This window comes from Phacochoerus africanus, chromosome 1 (assembly GCF_016906955.1).
Source record: "Phacochoerus africanus isolate WHEZ1 chromosome 1, ROS_Pafr_v1, whole genome shotgun sequence".
NCBI classification, from domain to species: Eukaryota; Metazoa; Chordata; class Mammalia; order Artiodactyla; family Suidae; genus Phacochoerus; species Phacochoerus africanus.
Genome location: NC_062544.1, coordinates 83,946,265 through 83,960,473, shown reverse-complemented (window position 1 = coordinate 83,960,473; position 14,209 = coordinate 83,946,265). Strand labels below are relative to the sequence as shown.

Genomic DNA, 14,209 nt, shown 5'->3' with positions numbered 1-14,209 from the left:
AGCCCCCCTCTTTGCCTGGCAGGCAGGCCTCTCTGAGGCCCAGGGATGCCCTGCTGTTTGTTTCTAAGTCTGAAGCAGCCTCCTCCTAGGTTCAGGAATCCGGTGGGACCTGAGGCCCTTCTGCCCTCTCTTCCCCCTACTGCCCTGCCCTCCTAGGGTATGTGTTTCATCTTAGCTCCCCTCCCAGGACCTCAGCAGACCCAAGCCCCCATCTAGCCTGGCTCCCAGGCCAAGTCCATCACCTACTTCTTCCTTCCAACCCAGCTAACTTGCCCGCCTCCTCCTCCTCCTTCTCCCAGTCTAATCCTTGGAGCTCCATGCTTTCTGCTGGATTCTGAACTCTTTCTTTCCTGAGGCCTAGAGGTCCCCTGGGAAGGTAGGACCCAGTCAGCCCACCTGCTCCCTGCAAGTCACCACCTCTCTGGGAACATACCTGCAGACAGACTGCAGACATCCATCCCATGCCCAAGTCCCTACTGCCTGGCACCTGCCTTCTTCCTCCTTGTTCCTGAGGAGCTTGGCAAGGCCTAAGCAGACCTGGCTGGCAGGCTGGCAGCACCCACCAGCCCCAGCTCCAGGCCCATGCCCCTTTCTCCTTTGCTGCCCTATCTTCTTTTCCTTGTGTGGCTCAGGTCAATCCAGCAAACACAGGTGTAGCCCCTGCCATATTTTCTGGACTACTACCTTTTATGGCTTCAAAGGATCTAAATGACCCAAAGACAAGGCCCCGTCACCCCATGTCGGGGGTGGGGGCCAAGAGAAAGACAACGGGACAGAAATAGAAATACAAGGCAGAGCAATCTTGAAGCTCCTTGGGTGCTGTGCCAGGCCAGTTCTGCAGCCATTCTCAGAACATTTTCAGAAACAATGCCTTCCCTGTCCTTTGGGACTTGTTGTCCCATGTCTGGGAAAAATCTTCCAGCTGGGGTCATGGCAGAGTCACAGAGCAGCTGAGAAAAAGTAAACAAACTTGGACTTCGTTTTGGAATTCCCTGGTGCCTCCTCATGTGAGGATGTGTGTTGAGAGTCAGAATATTAAAACATCAAAGGGAATCATTTGGGGACAGTTTCTCTTGGCTGGTTTCCATGTGAGCAGAGAAAGGATTGTGGCCAAGGAGCCCGCGGGATGAAGTAGTTTACCAAAGGGCGGTGCACCTGAAGGCAGCTTTCTTCCAATATTTCATTGCTGCTCATGCTTTGGAGGCTCTCAATTCCAACAGCCTTTCCTTTTCCTTCCTGGAAGATTTATTTCTGTCTCTGGCTTCGGTTCTTCTCCCTGGGGAGGATCCAGACGGAAAGCTGGGGGCGCTGTCAGCACCCCACCATCCACTTTGACGGCCCTGTCTTCCCCTGCCCACCCCCAGCACACTCTCCTTCTCCTTCTGGCCTTCCCTTTTTCTGTTTCGTTATGTGTGTGGGAAAGTTGTGGTTCTGTCTTGCGACGTGACTGGGGATCCTTCTTTGTGATCAAGTGCTGTCATGTCTTTTTGGATTGGGGCCACTTCTCAATTCCCCTCTCATCCTCCCGAGAGCCGAGGCTGTGATTTCTTTTTCTTTCCAGTTTGTATGCATTTGTGCTTGACCGTAGCAGACTGTGGTGGACGGGTGCCCTGACCCACCTCGGGGTCACCTGAGGACAGCTTTCTAAGCTGCCTGCCATGTTCTCTGGAACAGGCAGATACACTGGGGAGTTAATGCCTCTGGAGTGGCCTTAATCCCTGAAGACGAATGCCCGGCTTCCTGCCCCTTGTGGGGCAGCTCTGGGTGTGCATACAGTGCCTCAGGTCCCCTGTTGCCATGGCACTGATAGCTCAGGAATGCAGCTTTCCTTGGCTTTCCTTTCTTCCCTGTTTCTCATCCCTGCTCCCTCAATCAGTTTCCTGGGATTACTTTCCAAAGAAACTACTTACACCCCAAAGCTCACAGAGTCTGCTTTTGAGGAAATCCAAATGAAGTCAGAGACTCACTAAAGCATGGCTTACCCTCTTGCCTCCAACCACTGCAGCTCTCATTTGAACCCCTGGCCCCTTGGACTGGAAGAAGCCCCATCCCCAAGATCACCATCCTGTCCTTGGAACACCACCCCCACCCCACCCACCCCTGGCTCCAATCTGTTGCTCGATTCCCCTCCATTACAAACCTTTCTCTTCGTGGCTCCATTCCTAAAGGTTGTGTTTGAAAGTCACAAAACAGTCTCAGGATCACTAGCTCTGTAGACCAAGACCTCATTTCTCCTGTAAAAGCCCTGACTGGCTGGATTTTAAATAGGTGGCTTCCTGGGTCCAGTGAGTGGACTGAGAAAGATAATTTGGGGTGGGGATGATGAACAGGCCAACGCTGGTTGTTGAAAATGCAGGTGGCCTTTTGTAAAGATGGAGCCCCCTCCTTCATAGTTGGTTCTATCCAATGTGTAGCTGGAAGCTCCGCCCCCACCCCTCCCACTGGCCTCACTGTTGCACATGACACAGTCTGTGGCCCAGCATTGCTCCCTGGAAGTCACAGGTGGTGCTTGCTCAGTGGGCGGTGAAAAGACTTCCTTTGTCCCAGGATGCGGTTGCCCGGTGCGATGGCTTGAGATGCAACATGGATGGACATTTTTCCTGTGAACGTGTCTCACTGTTCCCTCCTGTTGATGGCAAATGGTAGTGGTTTCCCCATGGTCGAGAAGCCAAATGTCCTTTTTAAGGGCATTTATTTAGAGAAAAGAAAGTGAGTCCATTTTTAAAAGTAACACATTCAGAAATTGCCAAAATTGTGAAATCCTGAAAAATGGGCTCCAGTGTTCCAGGATGTGGGTCTTGGAGAGGGATCTCCTTCAGGGAGCGTGGATGGCCTTTGTCCTTTTTGCTAAAGTCAACCATTGTTTATGGACTTTCAGATATTTCTTTGGAAGAAGGGTGGGGATTTTCTTAGATTCCAAATAGGTATTTTTGGCAACTAAAGCATATTCTTGACGATTCTGGATAAGCAAAGCTTTTTAAGCTGGGCAAACTCTGCTCGCTGGACTAAATGAGTAACACAGAAATAGACCTTCAGACTTAGATTGAAATTCCAGGTATTTGCTTCCGGAGGCCGATGTGGTGGCCTCTCGTGGCTGGAAGCACGTACAGAGGAGACGACGGTCAGCTGCTGGGTGGTAGTGAGTATTGATTTTTGAAGAACTGAGCTGTAAAAGAAGGGTTGGGAAGCAGTGCCTCACTCCCAGGGCTGGCGTGGCTGTTCGAACAACTTACCACTCCAGGCAGGAACCCTCACTTACTGGAATGCAATTATTTTTACATATCAATGATGTATTTTTGATGTACTTGATTAAGTATTATGGTTTCAGCCCCAGGAAACACCACTGCAATTTATAAATAGTTCAGGGCTGTACAAGGGGTTCCTGGAATTACAGCAGTATTTTTGTTTTTATGTGCCTCTGCATTTCCTTTTTTTTTTTAAGACCAGCTCTTGCACAAAAATATGCCTGCTTTTTCTTCTAAAACACACCTATGTATGAATTTCTAGAAACATCTACTATGTCCTTCTCTCAGGCACCTAAGTATACAAATTAATCCCAGCTAACAGCTATTCATTGTATGCCAGATTCCAAACTTAGGTCCCTGAGGACTTGGCCTTTTGAGATCCGTGTCACTTTCTAGGCACCCTAACTTACTGCTTGGAATCTGGTGGGGTTAGTTTTTTTGTTTGTTTTGTTTTGTTTTGTTTGTTTCTGCTTTTTAGGGCCATGCCTGCAGCATATGAAAGTTCCCAGGCTAGGGGTTGAATTGGAGCTGTAGCTGCCAGCCTATGCAATGTGGGATCCAAGCCGTGTCTGCAGCCTACACCACAGCTCATGGCAACACTGGATCCTTAACCCACTGAGCAAGGCCAGGGATCGAACCCCCTGGCCACTGCATCCTCATGGATACTAGTTAGATTTGTTTTGGCAATGGGAACTCCCCGTATCGAGTTTTATTAGACAACAGTGCATGCAATCTAAGAGACATTTGGCCTTTGGTTTCATTTCTTCAGGCTCCTGTGAGAGTCCATGGGGCCCGATGAAACAGTGTGTCACCATTTGACCTCTTCTCTCCCCACCCCCTTTACGATTCCCCACAGAAATGGAAATCTTCACCCTTTTCAACAAACCGAAGAGCCATCAGAAATGCCGGCAGTACTACCCTGTCACCATCCCACTCCGGGTCTCCAAGAATGGCCAGACAGTGAGCGGTTTGGATGCCAACTGGCTGGAGCACATGAGCGACCACTTCCGGAAGGGCGGCGTCCTGGTGAACGCGGTCTTCTCCCTCAGCTTGGTCCATGGTAAGGATGGCACAGCCCGCCCCTCACCGTGAGGGGGGGCCTCGGACCTCTGTGTCTCACTTGGGTCTTCTCAGCCCGTCTTCAGAGCCCTCCCCTTTCAGACAGCTCTGCAGCTGATAAGCATGCTGCATTTGATTTCTAATGAACACATCCTGAGGGAATCTTCTATAAAGCCCACCACCTCTGTGCTCCCAGCCCCTCCAGGTATCAGCCAGGTCTCTTCTAAAATGACACAGAAGGGGGAGCGATTCTGTTTCATTGATGGGCCTCCATCTCAGTTGCTTTTAAAGGCTTTTAAAAAGATTATTCCCGGGGTTTGTTAATTACCCCCTAGGACCACACTGCTCTGAAAGTGCAAATTGTTTGTAGACACGATTGCAGTTTGAAGTAACAGGAGCGGCGCCTTGAAATTATCAGCAGAGAAGCGGATTGAGCAGCCTGGTTTCCATAAGCTCCATGGGGATACACACTGTTTCTGGGTCTCACGGCACCCAATGGCCTCTCCGCAGTGATGGGTTCTCCCTGGGCGTGGCTGCATAGGTAGCACTATTGGTGTCAGCTTCTCTAAGGTGGAGAGAAAATTTGCCCAAAGATGGGAGAGGTGTTAAGCAAAGAAAAGGTTTTCAGGTTAACATGAAGGCAAGCTGAGTCACTAGGATGCATCAAAGCTGGGAGACAGTTTGAGGAGCAGGGCCAACATGCCAGCACGTGTGGATCCTGAGGGCTGCCAGTCAGCAGGATTCCTAAGGAAGTGAAACTTAAAGTAACACCAAATCCGTTGATCCCAGCAAAACCTGGCAAGGGGCACCGACAGCCCCATGCATCTTTGTTGTTTCTCTCCAAAAATTAGCAGAGTCAGGAAAGAGCTTGGATCCTCTGTTATTTGCAGTCCTTAAAATCCTTAGATGAGACATCAGTCTTAACTCTGAGTGTACCTGCATGAGATCGGCCAAAACTTTAGAACATTGTACAGTACAAACCATCTTGTACAATGCAAGCTCCTCGTCAACTCTCTAAGTAGCAATATCTAATGTTAGCATATTCATATAGTAACAGCAGGAACTGGGCTACTGGGCCAGGACCACTTGTGGGTGGCTGATTGAAATAAGAAAGGGCTTGTTAGGAGTTCCCATTGTGGCTCAGTGAGTTAAGAACCCAACTAGTATCCATGAGGATGTAGGTTTGATCCATAGCCTCACTCAGTGGGTTAAGGATCTGGCATTGCCTCAAGCTGCAGCATAGGTTGAGGATGCAGCTTAGATCCTGTGTTGCTGTGGCTGGGGTGTAGGCTAGCATTTGCCACTCCAATTCCACCTCTAGCCTGGGAACTTCCATATGCCATAGGTGCAGCCCTAAAAAGAAAAATAAAAAAAAAAAAAGAAAAGAAAGGGCTTGTTAATACATCTCAAACAGCACAATTCAGTAGAACTCACTACGACAGTGAGAATGTTCTGTATCTGTGCTGTCCAGTAAGGGAGTCACCAGCCACAGGTAGCCACTGGCAAATGTAGTGAGTACAACTGAGAGCAGCTTAATTTTTAATTTATGTAATTTTCATTAATTTAAATTTCAATAGTGCCGTGTGGCTCATAGCTAGTGGCATAGTTTCGTTAATACCACTAAAGAAGAGTCAGTTCTGTTCTCCGGCAGCAAGTCAGTAACCTCCCTCTGCACCAAGAGTCCAACCTGGGTGGCTGCAAAGTTCCTTGAAGCCTGTCAGAGATGCCCCATCCATCACTGGGGCATGTACTTGGGGCAGATGTTTCCAGCCCTCATTCATTAGTATTAAGGGGCAGGGAGAAACCCTTCACCCCCCAACCCCTGTTTCCTGCAGAGACACCCCATTGCCCATCTTCGGGTGTGGCAACAACAGCTCCTATTATCTCGTCTTGGGGCCAAAGAGGCTCCCTGCGACTATGCATAGTCTCAAATACCTCCCTGGGAAACTGATGGTTAGTTGTACCAATACCTTAGAGATGGGCAGGTAGGGGCTAGAGCAGCAGCTCCCCAGGCAGCCACTGGTCACTTCCCCCCCTTGAGAGAACTAGGGCTTCAATGGGACGTTTTCTCTTTGGCCCTATTGCCTGTAGCGTGTTGGAGTGAGCTGAGCTCCAAGAGGAGAAGCATTGAGCTTGCAAGTTCACCCTGCCGTTCATCGTCCCTCTAGCTGTTCCAGCTTTGGCAATCAAGGCTGTGTTATTACCTCCCCAGTCTCCAATCTTGAGTCCCCAAATGCAGATAATTCATACAGTTCTTCATCAGATTTGACCTGAGTGTTGGAAATGCTGTTATATCTTCCCTTGGCTTTAGCTGCATGAAATCCAGCCTTCCTGCCTTGAAGACAGAACATGAAATTTCCCCTGGCAAGTGTGGCCATGCAGCCGCATTCACCCTGTGACATCTCCACGGCAAGGCTGCCCACGTGTCAGGCTCAACCACAGCTGCACATCCCTGTTCCGGGGATGGCTGCAAAATTCTCAGGACCAAATCAATCTAAGCCCACTCAAAATTCAAACACGATTTCACCCTTACATTTCTGGTGGGAGGGAGCTTGTGATCTGGGAGTAGGGCTTACTGGGTTGGGGCGTTTCTGTCCTGGAAAAGCCCAGGCTTTCCGTTGGCCAGGGAGGAAATATGCGTGTGTTCTTTTCCTAGAATTAAAAAAAAAAAGGCAAACTAATCATCATTATAAAAGGAACCTATTTCTAGTAAGATAATTAGTGTCCTTACAAATAAACCTGGCAGAGCTGGGAACACATCTTTAAGCTGTTTGCCATCTGGAAAAGCACCAGTCTTAACTCTTAACTAGACATTTGTACTTCAGCATATTTTCCACAGAGTCATAAAACGCATGAGAACTTTGTCCTGTAATCAAGATGATGGTTAGTCTGAGGAATCCAGTTAAGACATCATCTTCTGTTTTTGAGTCTTTACCTCCCAAGACATGGAAATGCTTGTACTGTCCTCCAGTTCGGGCTTCTGCCTGTGACCTTCCGGGCTCCTGTCCTCAGAATATCCAGGTGTCCTGGGCTGGAGAGGCTGTGCCCTTGGCTTCTGGCAAATCTCAGGCTCAGACAAAGGGCAGCATAATGGCGGTAATGCACGGCTAGCATTTTCTCTGTGCTGGTGCTGGTCTGAGCAGCTCACACAGAGTGACTCCTCTGATCCCCACCATTCAGTGAGGGAGGTATGGTCATTTTGCCTCTGTGACAGCTGTAGAAACTGAGGCACAGAGCCATTAAGTCATTGCCACAGTTCCCAGTTACTAAGTGGCAAGTGAGTGGTCAGAGGAAAGAGGGGGATGTGGGGGGAAAAGGGATCAGAGGAGGAGAGAAAAGAGGTGGCCATGCTGGTGAGAGCTTGAAGGCTCCCAGCTGGGCCCTCAGGGAGGGGGGGGGGGAGCTTCAGGGGTTCCCCCTCCCCCACACGCCTGCCCTGTGGGAAATAGCAGGATCTGGGTGGCGGCCGGCAGCATGATGAGTCCCAGGGGCGCTCACATGGCAGGACAGACGTGTACACAGAAGCACTGCAGCCAGGGAGACAGAGGCCACGGTCTATGCGCTGGAGGGTGGGAGAGGCTGGGTGCAGAGACCCTCGGCTGAGCTGGCTGCTCCTGAGGATGTAGGCAGGTACCAGGAGTCTGGGGGAAGGGCAAGGTGGAGCTGGCCGCCCACCTTTGGAAGACCTACTGGGAGCTTGATTTCCTACCATGGGCTTCCAGGCCTGCAGAATCCCAGCTGCCATCACTGGCCACCAGCAGCTGTCCTGCCTGCCTTTATCCCCTGGCCTTGTTCTTGCTCTGCATCCTTGTTCTCCCCTCGCCCACCCCTCCTTTCCCCACCTTGCTGTGCCCGCATTCTGTCCTCCCTTGGCCTTGGCCTTGCCCTTGGCCCTGTCCTGGCCCTCCCGTTCCCTCTCCCCTCCCTGCAACCCTCAGCCCTCACACTCCCCTCACACTCCCCTCACCCTCCCCTGGCCCTGCTGTCACCCTCTCCTAACCTGGCAGGCCTTCCACCTCTAGCAGTGTCACCTCTCTTCAGCACGTATTCACATGCTCTGGTTGTTTCCAAAATGTGTTTTGCAGCACGTTGTCCAAACCAGAATCCAACCCTGCAACAGGCACTGCATGTGGTGACCGTGTCCTCACTTCTCTTTTACCTAAAAGAGCCCTTCTTCCTGATCCTGACTGCTAGACATAAACCCAACCTCAGGAGCTGCCTTATGATGCCGTGGGTTCAGGATCCAGTGTTGTCACTGCTCTGGCTCTAGTTACTGCTGTGGTTCGGGTTTGATCCCTGGCCAGGAAACTTCTGCATGTCACAGGAGTGGAAAAAAAAAAAAAAAAAAATCCTAGCTTCCTATCCCCAGAATGTCCTGCATTCATCCTGCATGGTCTGGCCAGTGCCTCATCTCGTTGTCTTATTTCTCTTGCCTCTTTCTCCTATAACCTGGAATTTAGTTCTAAGGCCTTGATAAATTAAGCATTTTGGACTAGAATACATTCCAGATGACGTTGTGTCTGACATGTGTCTGACATCAGATGTGTTGTACTTAGATGTCCCTCCTCGCCTACCTTTTTAAAGAGTAGGCTTTCACTAAGACTCTGTGATGCCCCAGTTTCATATAAATCCAAATAACATTTGCTGTTTATAGCACCTTTTTTCATGCCTAGTATAAACCAGATTACCTTATATTTGGAAAATCCGTATGTAAAGAATATGTACATATTTCAAATAAAATACATGTAGGGACACATGTTTTAGATATAGTTGCAAACCCTCGAGCAGGGCCTCCTTCCTAAGCTTCTTAGTGTCCCATGTGTGTACACCATGCCCTGTGTATAGGAGAGACCAGTAATGTTCTCCAGATGATGCTCAGTAATGCCGTAGGGATGGGGTGGGGGGAGCTGGTATTGGGGTGTGCATCACCACACCCCAGCTGATTGGGGGAGCGAGGAAGGATGAGGTTGCAGGCAGTTCACAGCCACTCCCTTGGCCCTCCACGGGCTCCAGGCATGTTGGCTCAGTGGTTCAGGCATGGCTTCTGTTTCAGAGGAGCTGCTGAAGAATGTAGGGCGTAGATTTCTATCTACGGCACATGTGTAAGTGAACTTTTTCTTGCAGTATTACACAAGTACAGAAACCCACACAGGTCCTAGGGAGATAGCTCAGTGGATTTTCACAAGGCAAGCACACCCATCTAACCAGCCCCAGATAAAGCAGCAGAACATCCCAGCCCCAACAGAGCCCTCTGCCTGGCCCTCACAGGCCCTCTCCTCGAGGACAACCACAGTCCCGACCGTAAGTGTCATAGATGGGACGTGGGATTTATGTGGGTGGGATTGCCCTTGAGATTGACCTCTTTCCCTCATTCTCTTTGTGAGACTCATCCATGTTTTTACATGTCATTGCCGATCATTTTTTCTCACTGCTGGATACTATCCCTTGTGTAGGTATATACAGCTTCTCTGTTTACAAGCATATTTTTGTTCTTGTTTTGCCCCATGCAGGAAGCCTCTGCACATGATCTATGGCCTCTGCGTATATCTGGCCCCAAACAGAAGCCATAAGGCCATCTCTCCACAGTCCCCCTGAGATGCCAACCAAAACATGAAGGCAGGGAGAGCAGCCTAGTGGTCAGAATGTGCCCAATCCCCAAAGCTAGGTGCCTAGGCTGCCCAATCGCCCACTCCAGCTGGAGCACAGAGCCTGGCACATCATCATGGTGACAAACTAAAATATCTGTCAGCTGTTGAAAGAGCATAGGGTTTGGAATCAAACAAATTACATTTCAAATCAAGATTGGCCCCTGTATGCACCTGAACATGCACACATGCTTTCACACCAGTAACTTCCTTCCATTTTCCCACCTCTAGGAGGGAACCATAATCCTTGCGGAATTGGGGGGAGGATTCAATGCAAAGCCATGGATGTGCCTGGCAAAGGACCTCGTAGCCGGCAAGCTATGAGCATCAGGGTGTTTCTTCCCAGTCCACTTGGTTAATGGCACTGAACTTGCAGACTGAGCCTCCCAATGAAGTACCACCTTCTCTGGCTTATTAACCACATCCAACAGGGACTGCAGGAGGGAATGCAGGCTGAAAGCAGCAGCGAGGGCTGGAGAAGCAAGAGAAGCAGCCAGCCTGCTCCGCTCTTGAAAATGTCACCAGATTAGCTGTGGCATGATGGCGATACCGAGTGCACCATTGTTCAGATCAACTGAATGTGTTTACAGTGGGGTTGTGTGTATGACTTGGAGTCACGACCATGTGGTTGGCACAGGCCACTCCTAGAACCAAGGTGATGCCCCGAGTGCCATGCTGGTGGGAAAAAGGGGGTTCAAGGGGCTGAAGACATCTGTTATCAGTGACCCCAGTGTGGGCAATTTAGACCACCCTAGCTTGTAAAAGAACAGTAACATTTTCCGGTAGACCACCTCTATCGACTTCTTGTCATGGCGTGTAGTTTCAGGCTGAACTTGAAAGAGGATGGCACCTAGGGTGAGCCTAAAGGCTAGCTTGCTAGACGGAGGCATCATGTCCCAGAGGCTGCAGAGGAAGAGCCTTGTAGAATTTACCTCCTAGGGGAAATCTCCCCTTCTCACATCCTTCTGGTAGAGCATAAGCTTGGAAAGTTAAGGTGGCCTCCTGCCAAAAGGCCAACATCAAATATTTATACAATGCCAGGGCAAAGAGCTTTCTGTGCACAGTAGGAAAGCATCTTTACTTTAATAAAAAATGCAGTGATAATGGAGTGTTTTCCATAGATGGAGGGCGATTTAACCTTTTTGCATGGGGAACTTCATTCTGAGATAGACCTATTTATACCAGCTCAGAGCACATGACAGCAAGGCTGAGCCAGAAGGTGATGAAGAGCCGGGCAGTGGACAAGGCCGTCAAGACAAGGGGCTCTTTAAAAGCCCAGCTGTCTGCTCTCTGTGGTTCATTGACTTTTTTGCTGTTACAGATGACCAAATTTTGACAGCCATTCTGAACTTGCTCTGTAGTTAAGTGGGTGAATCAGCACTCTGGATGCAGAAGAGCAGAGCAGTGGGTTGAGAGGCTGGAAGCAGGCACTGAAAGAGGATGGTAAATGAGAACCTGGTTTGTTCCTACTCTGGCGCCTGTAAGCCTGGACCACACCACCCTCCTCCCAGGCTTGCCAGTTGGGACAAAGGAAGGGGGTGCCAGGCAGAGGGTCAGAGAGCACATCTGGATGGGCTGCCCTGTCTCCTTCCCCATTGTGGACCTCAACTCTGCTACACAGCACTTATACCATCATGTTAATTTTTTTTTAATGGCTGCAACCTCAGTGTATGTATGTTCCCAGGCTAGGGATTGAATCTGAGCCACAGCTGTGAACTCACGCTGTGGCAATGCTGGATCCTTTATCCCACCACAGTGGGCTGAGGATCAAACCCGCACCTCTGCAGGGACCTGAGCTGCTGCAGTTGGATTCTTAACCCACTGCACCAGAGCAGGAACTCCTCATCATGTTGTTTATGTCATATTGGGCACTTTGATACTTAGAGTGCGTGGTCTGCACTATTAAAAGGGTTTGGACACTTTCCATTCAGGAGAGCTGTGGGTAGAGACTTTGGAATTGGGTATAACATATTTTTGTAGAAGAAACCTGTGCTTTGTTGATATAATACAGAAAGAATCAATGAGTATCTTCTGGTCCCAAGGATCCCCAGGTCAGGACATGGGAAATCTTTGTTCACGGGGGTTCCATCAGGCATGCCTTCTGTGGGAAGGGGTCTGGTTGGATCTGTGTGACCAAGAACTTTTTTTTTTTAAGGGCCCCACCGAGGCTTATGGAGGTTCCCAGGCGAGGGGTCCAATTAGAGCTACAGCTGCTGGCCTATACCACAGCCACAGCAACGTGGATCTGAGCTACGTCTGTGACCTACACCACAGCTCACGGCAATGCCGGATCCTAACCCACTGAGCGAGGCCAGGGATTGAACCTGCAATCTCATGGTTCCTAGTCGGATTCGTTCCTGCTGCACCACAACGGGAACTCCATGTAACCCAGAACTTTAAAAGTGACCTGGACTATGGTCTGTGCTTGTCCTGGACCCCAAAGTTCTTGCATTGTGATCCAGCCGAAGAGAAGTTCTGTTCTTGCCTGGTCATCTGTGTAAAATGTCTCTTAGAAAGGCATTGAACAAACACTTGGGAAAAACATTTTAGCAGAGCAGTTGAGAGAGGCAAGCTTAGAATTTTTGATTGATAAAAGAATGTCAGTATAGGAAACAAATTTTATTTTATTTTGCTTTTAGGGCTGCACCTGCAGCATATGGAAGTTCCCAGGCTAGGGGTCAAATCAGAGCTGTAGCCACCGGCCTACACCACAGCTCACGGCAATGCCGGATCCTTAACCCTCTGAGCGAGGTCAGGTATCGAACCCACATCTTCATGGATATTCATTGGGTTCATTACCGTTGAGCCTTGATGGGAACTCCCAGAAACAAAATTTTAAATGGAGCATTGTATTGACCAACTGGCAGAGATCTTGAAATGCACTGTTGTCTTATAAGGTAGCAATAATATCAGGATGAGGGAGTGCTTCAGGAATTCACCTCACAGTTGAGTTTTGTTGAGCTGGTCAGTCCCCTCTATCATCCTGGAATAATGAGGAATATTCCCAGGCTAAGCAAAGCACACTGGTCATGTTTCTTAAATTTTGGTTGGGCATCGTATCAGTCAGCTGTTGCCATAATCATTCTGTATAACAAACCACTCCAGAGCTCATCGGCTTAAAGCAGTAATAATTTATCCTCTCCTCTTTGCAAACTGGCTGGAGCAGGTTCACAAAGGCAGCTGGGCCCAATCTCAGGTCTGAGTCAGCTGGTCTCGGCTAAACTCACCTGGGCAGCTCTGTTCCAACAGGCTAGCTAGGGCATGTCCTCTCAAAGTGGTGGCAGAAGTGTGAGGTCAAGTTCATTCACACCAGTGCTTTGCAAGCCCCTGCTTGCATCAACCTGTTAAGACCCTACTGGCCAATCAAATCACTTGGAGAAGCCCCTGGTTGACTGGTCTCTCCACCAGTCATCTTAGACTTTACTTTCTTCTCATGGTTCTACTGCTTGTCTGGTCCTTGGTGGCTCCTCTTTCACTCTGCCTTTCTATTCAAACTGTGTCCTCTATCTTGAACTCTCAAATCCTGCAAATACACATGGCTTGCTTGCAATTAGTTCATATTTTTACTCAAAGTGGGGGGACCTACCCTGACCGCTCTTTCCAAAGAAGCCAGACCATTGCCTCTACCTCCATGCTCCCCCTCTTAGCCCATTTTATATCTGTATAGCATTTATCCCCTTGGGCATTATAGTATCATCCACCTCCCCCACTGCAGGGGAAGCTTCATGGGGGCAGGTGCTTCATTTGTCACCAGTGACCACAGGAGTACTTGGCGTATAGTAGGTGCTCAGAATAGACTGAAAGGGGTAGGATTTCTGAGTCAAAGAGGAAGGACTGTTTTGTTGGCTTTTGAGACACTGTTAAGTTGTTATCTGGAAAGGCCGGGCCATGAAAATTCTCTTCAGTACTGTAAACTTTTTATAGATAATACAGAGTGTTAGGCTTAGCCATTTATTTGTTATTTATTTTTGTTGTTGCAAATAATTTTCTCATTCTGCTGGCTGTAAGATTCTGGTCATGAGGTCTGTTGGAAGGCAGAAGCTGAAAGTTGCTGTCTGTTTGCATCTGTCTGTATTTTCCTTTGAAACTTCTGAAAAGTGCTAGTGGTTCCTGAAATCCAGGGTTATGCAGGGAACTTTCTGAATTTGTCTCCTTTCCCTTCCTGATGAAGAAAAGATCATACTGTTGTGTGAATTGTCTTTTTGAAATCAAAGTAGTGTCTCCCTAAACATATTTTTATGTTTATTGCCATAATGAAAC

The 14,209-nt window shown here is 49.0% G+C and overlaps 1 protein-coding gene across 1 annotated transcript in view; it reads left to right on the top strand.

Moving 5' to 3' along the window:
* The window catches only part of RFTN1 (raftlin, lipid raft linker 1), a 220,424-nt gene that overhangs the window by 156,211 nt on the left and 50,004 nt on the right, over positions 1-14,209 (top strand). The window contains exon 6 of the mRNA XM_047768875.1: positions 4,102-4,305. Coding sequence (XP_047624831.1) covers positions 4,102-4,305 — 204 coding nt within the window. The remainder of the gene's footprint in view (positions 1-4,101; positions 4,306-14,209) is intronic.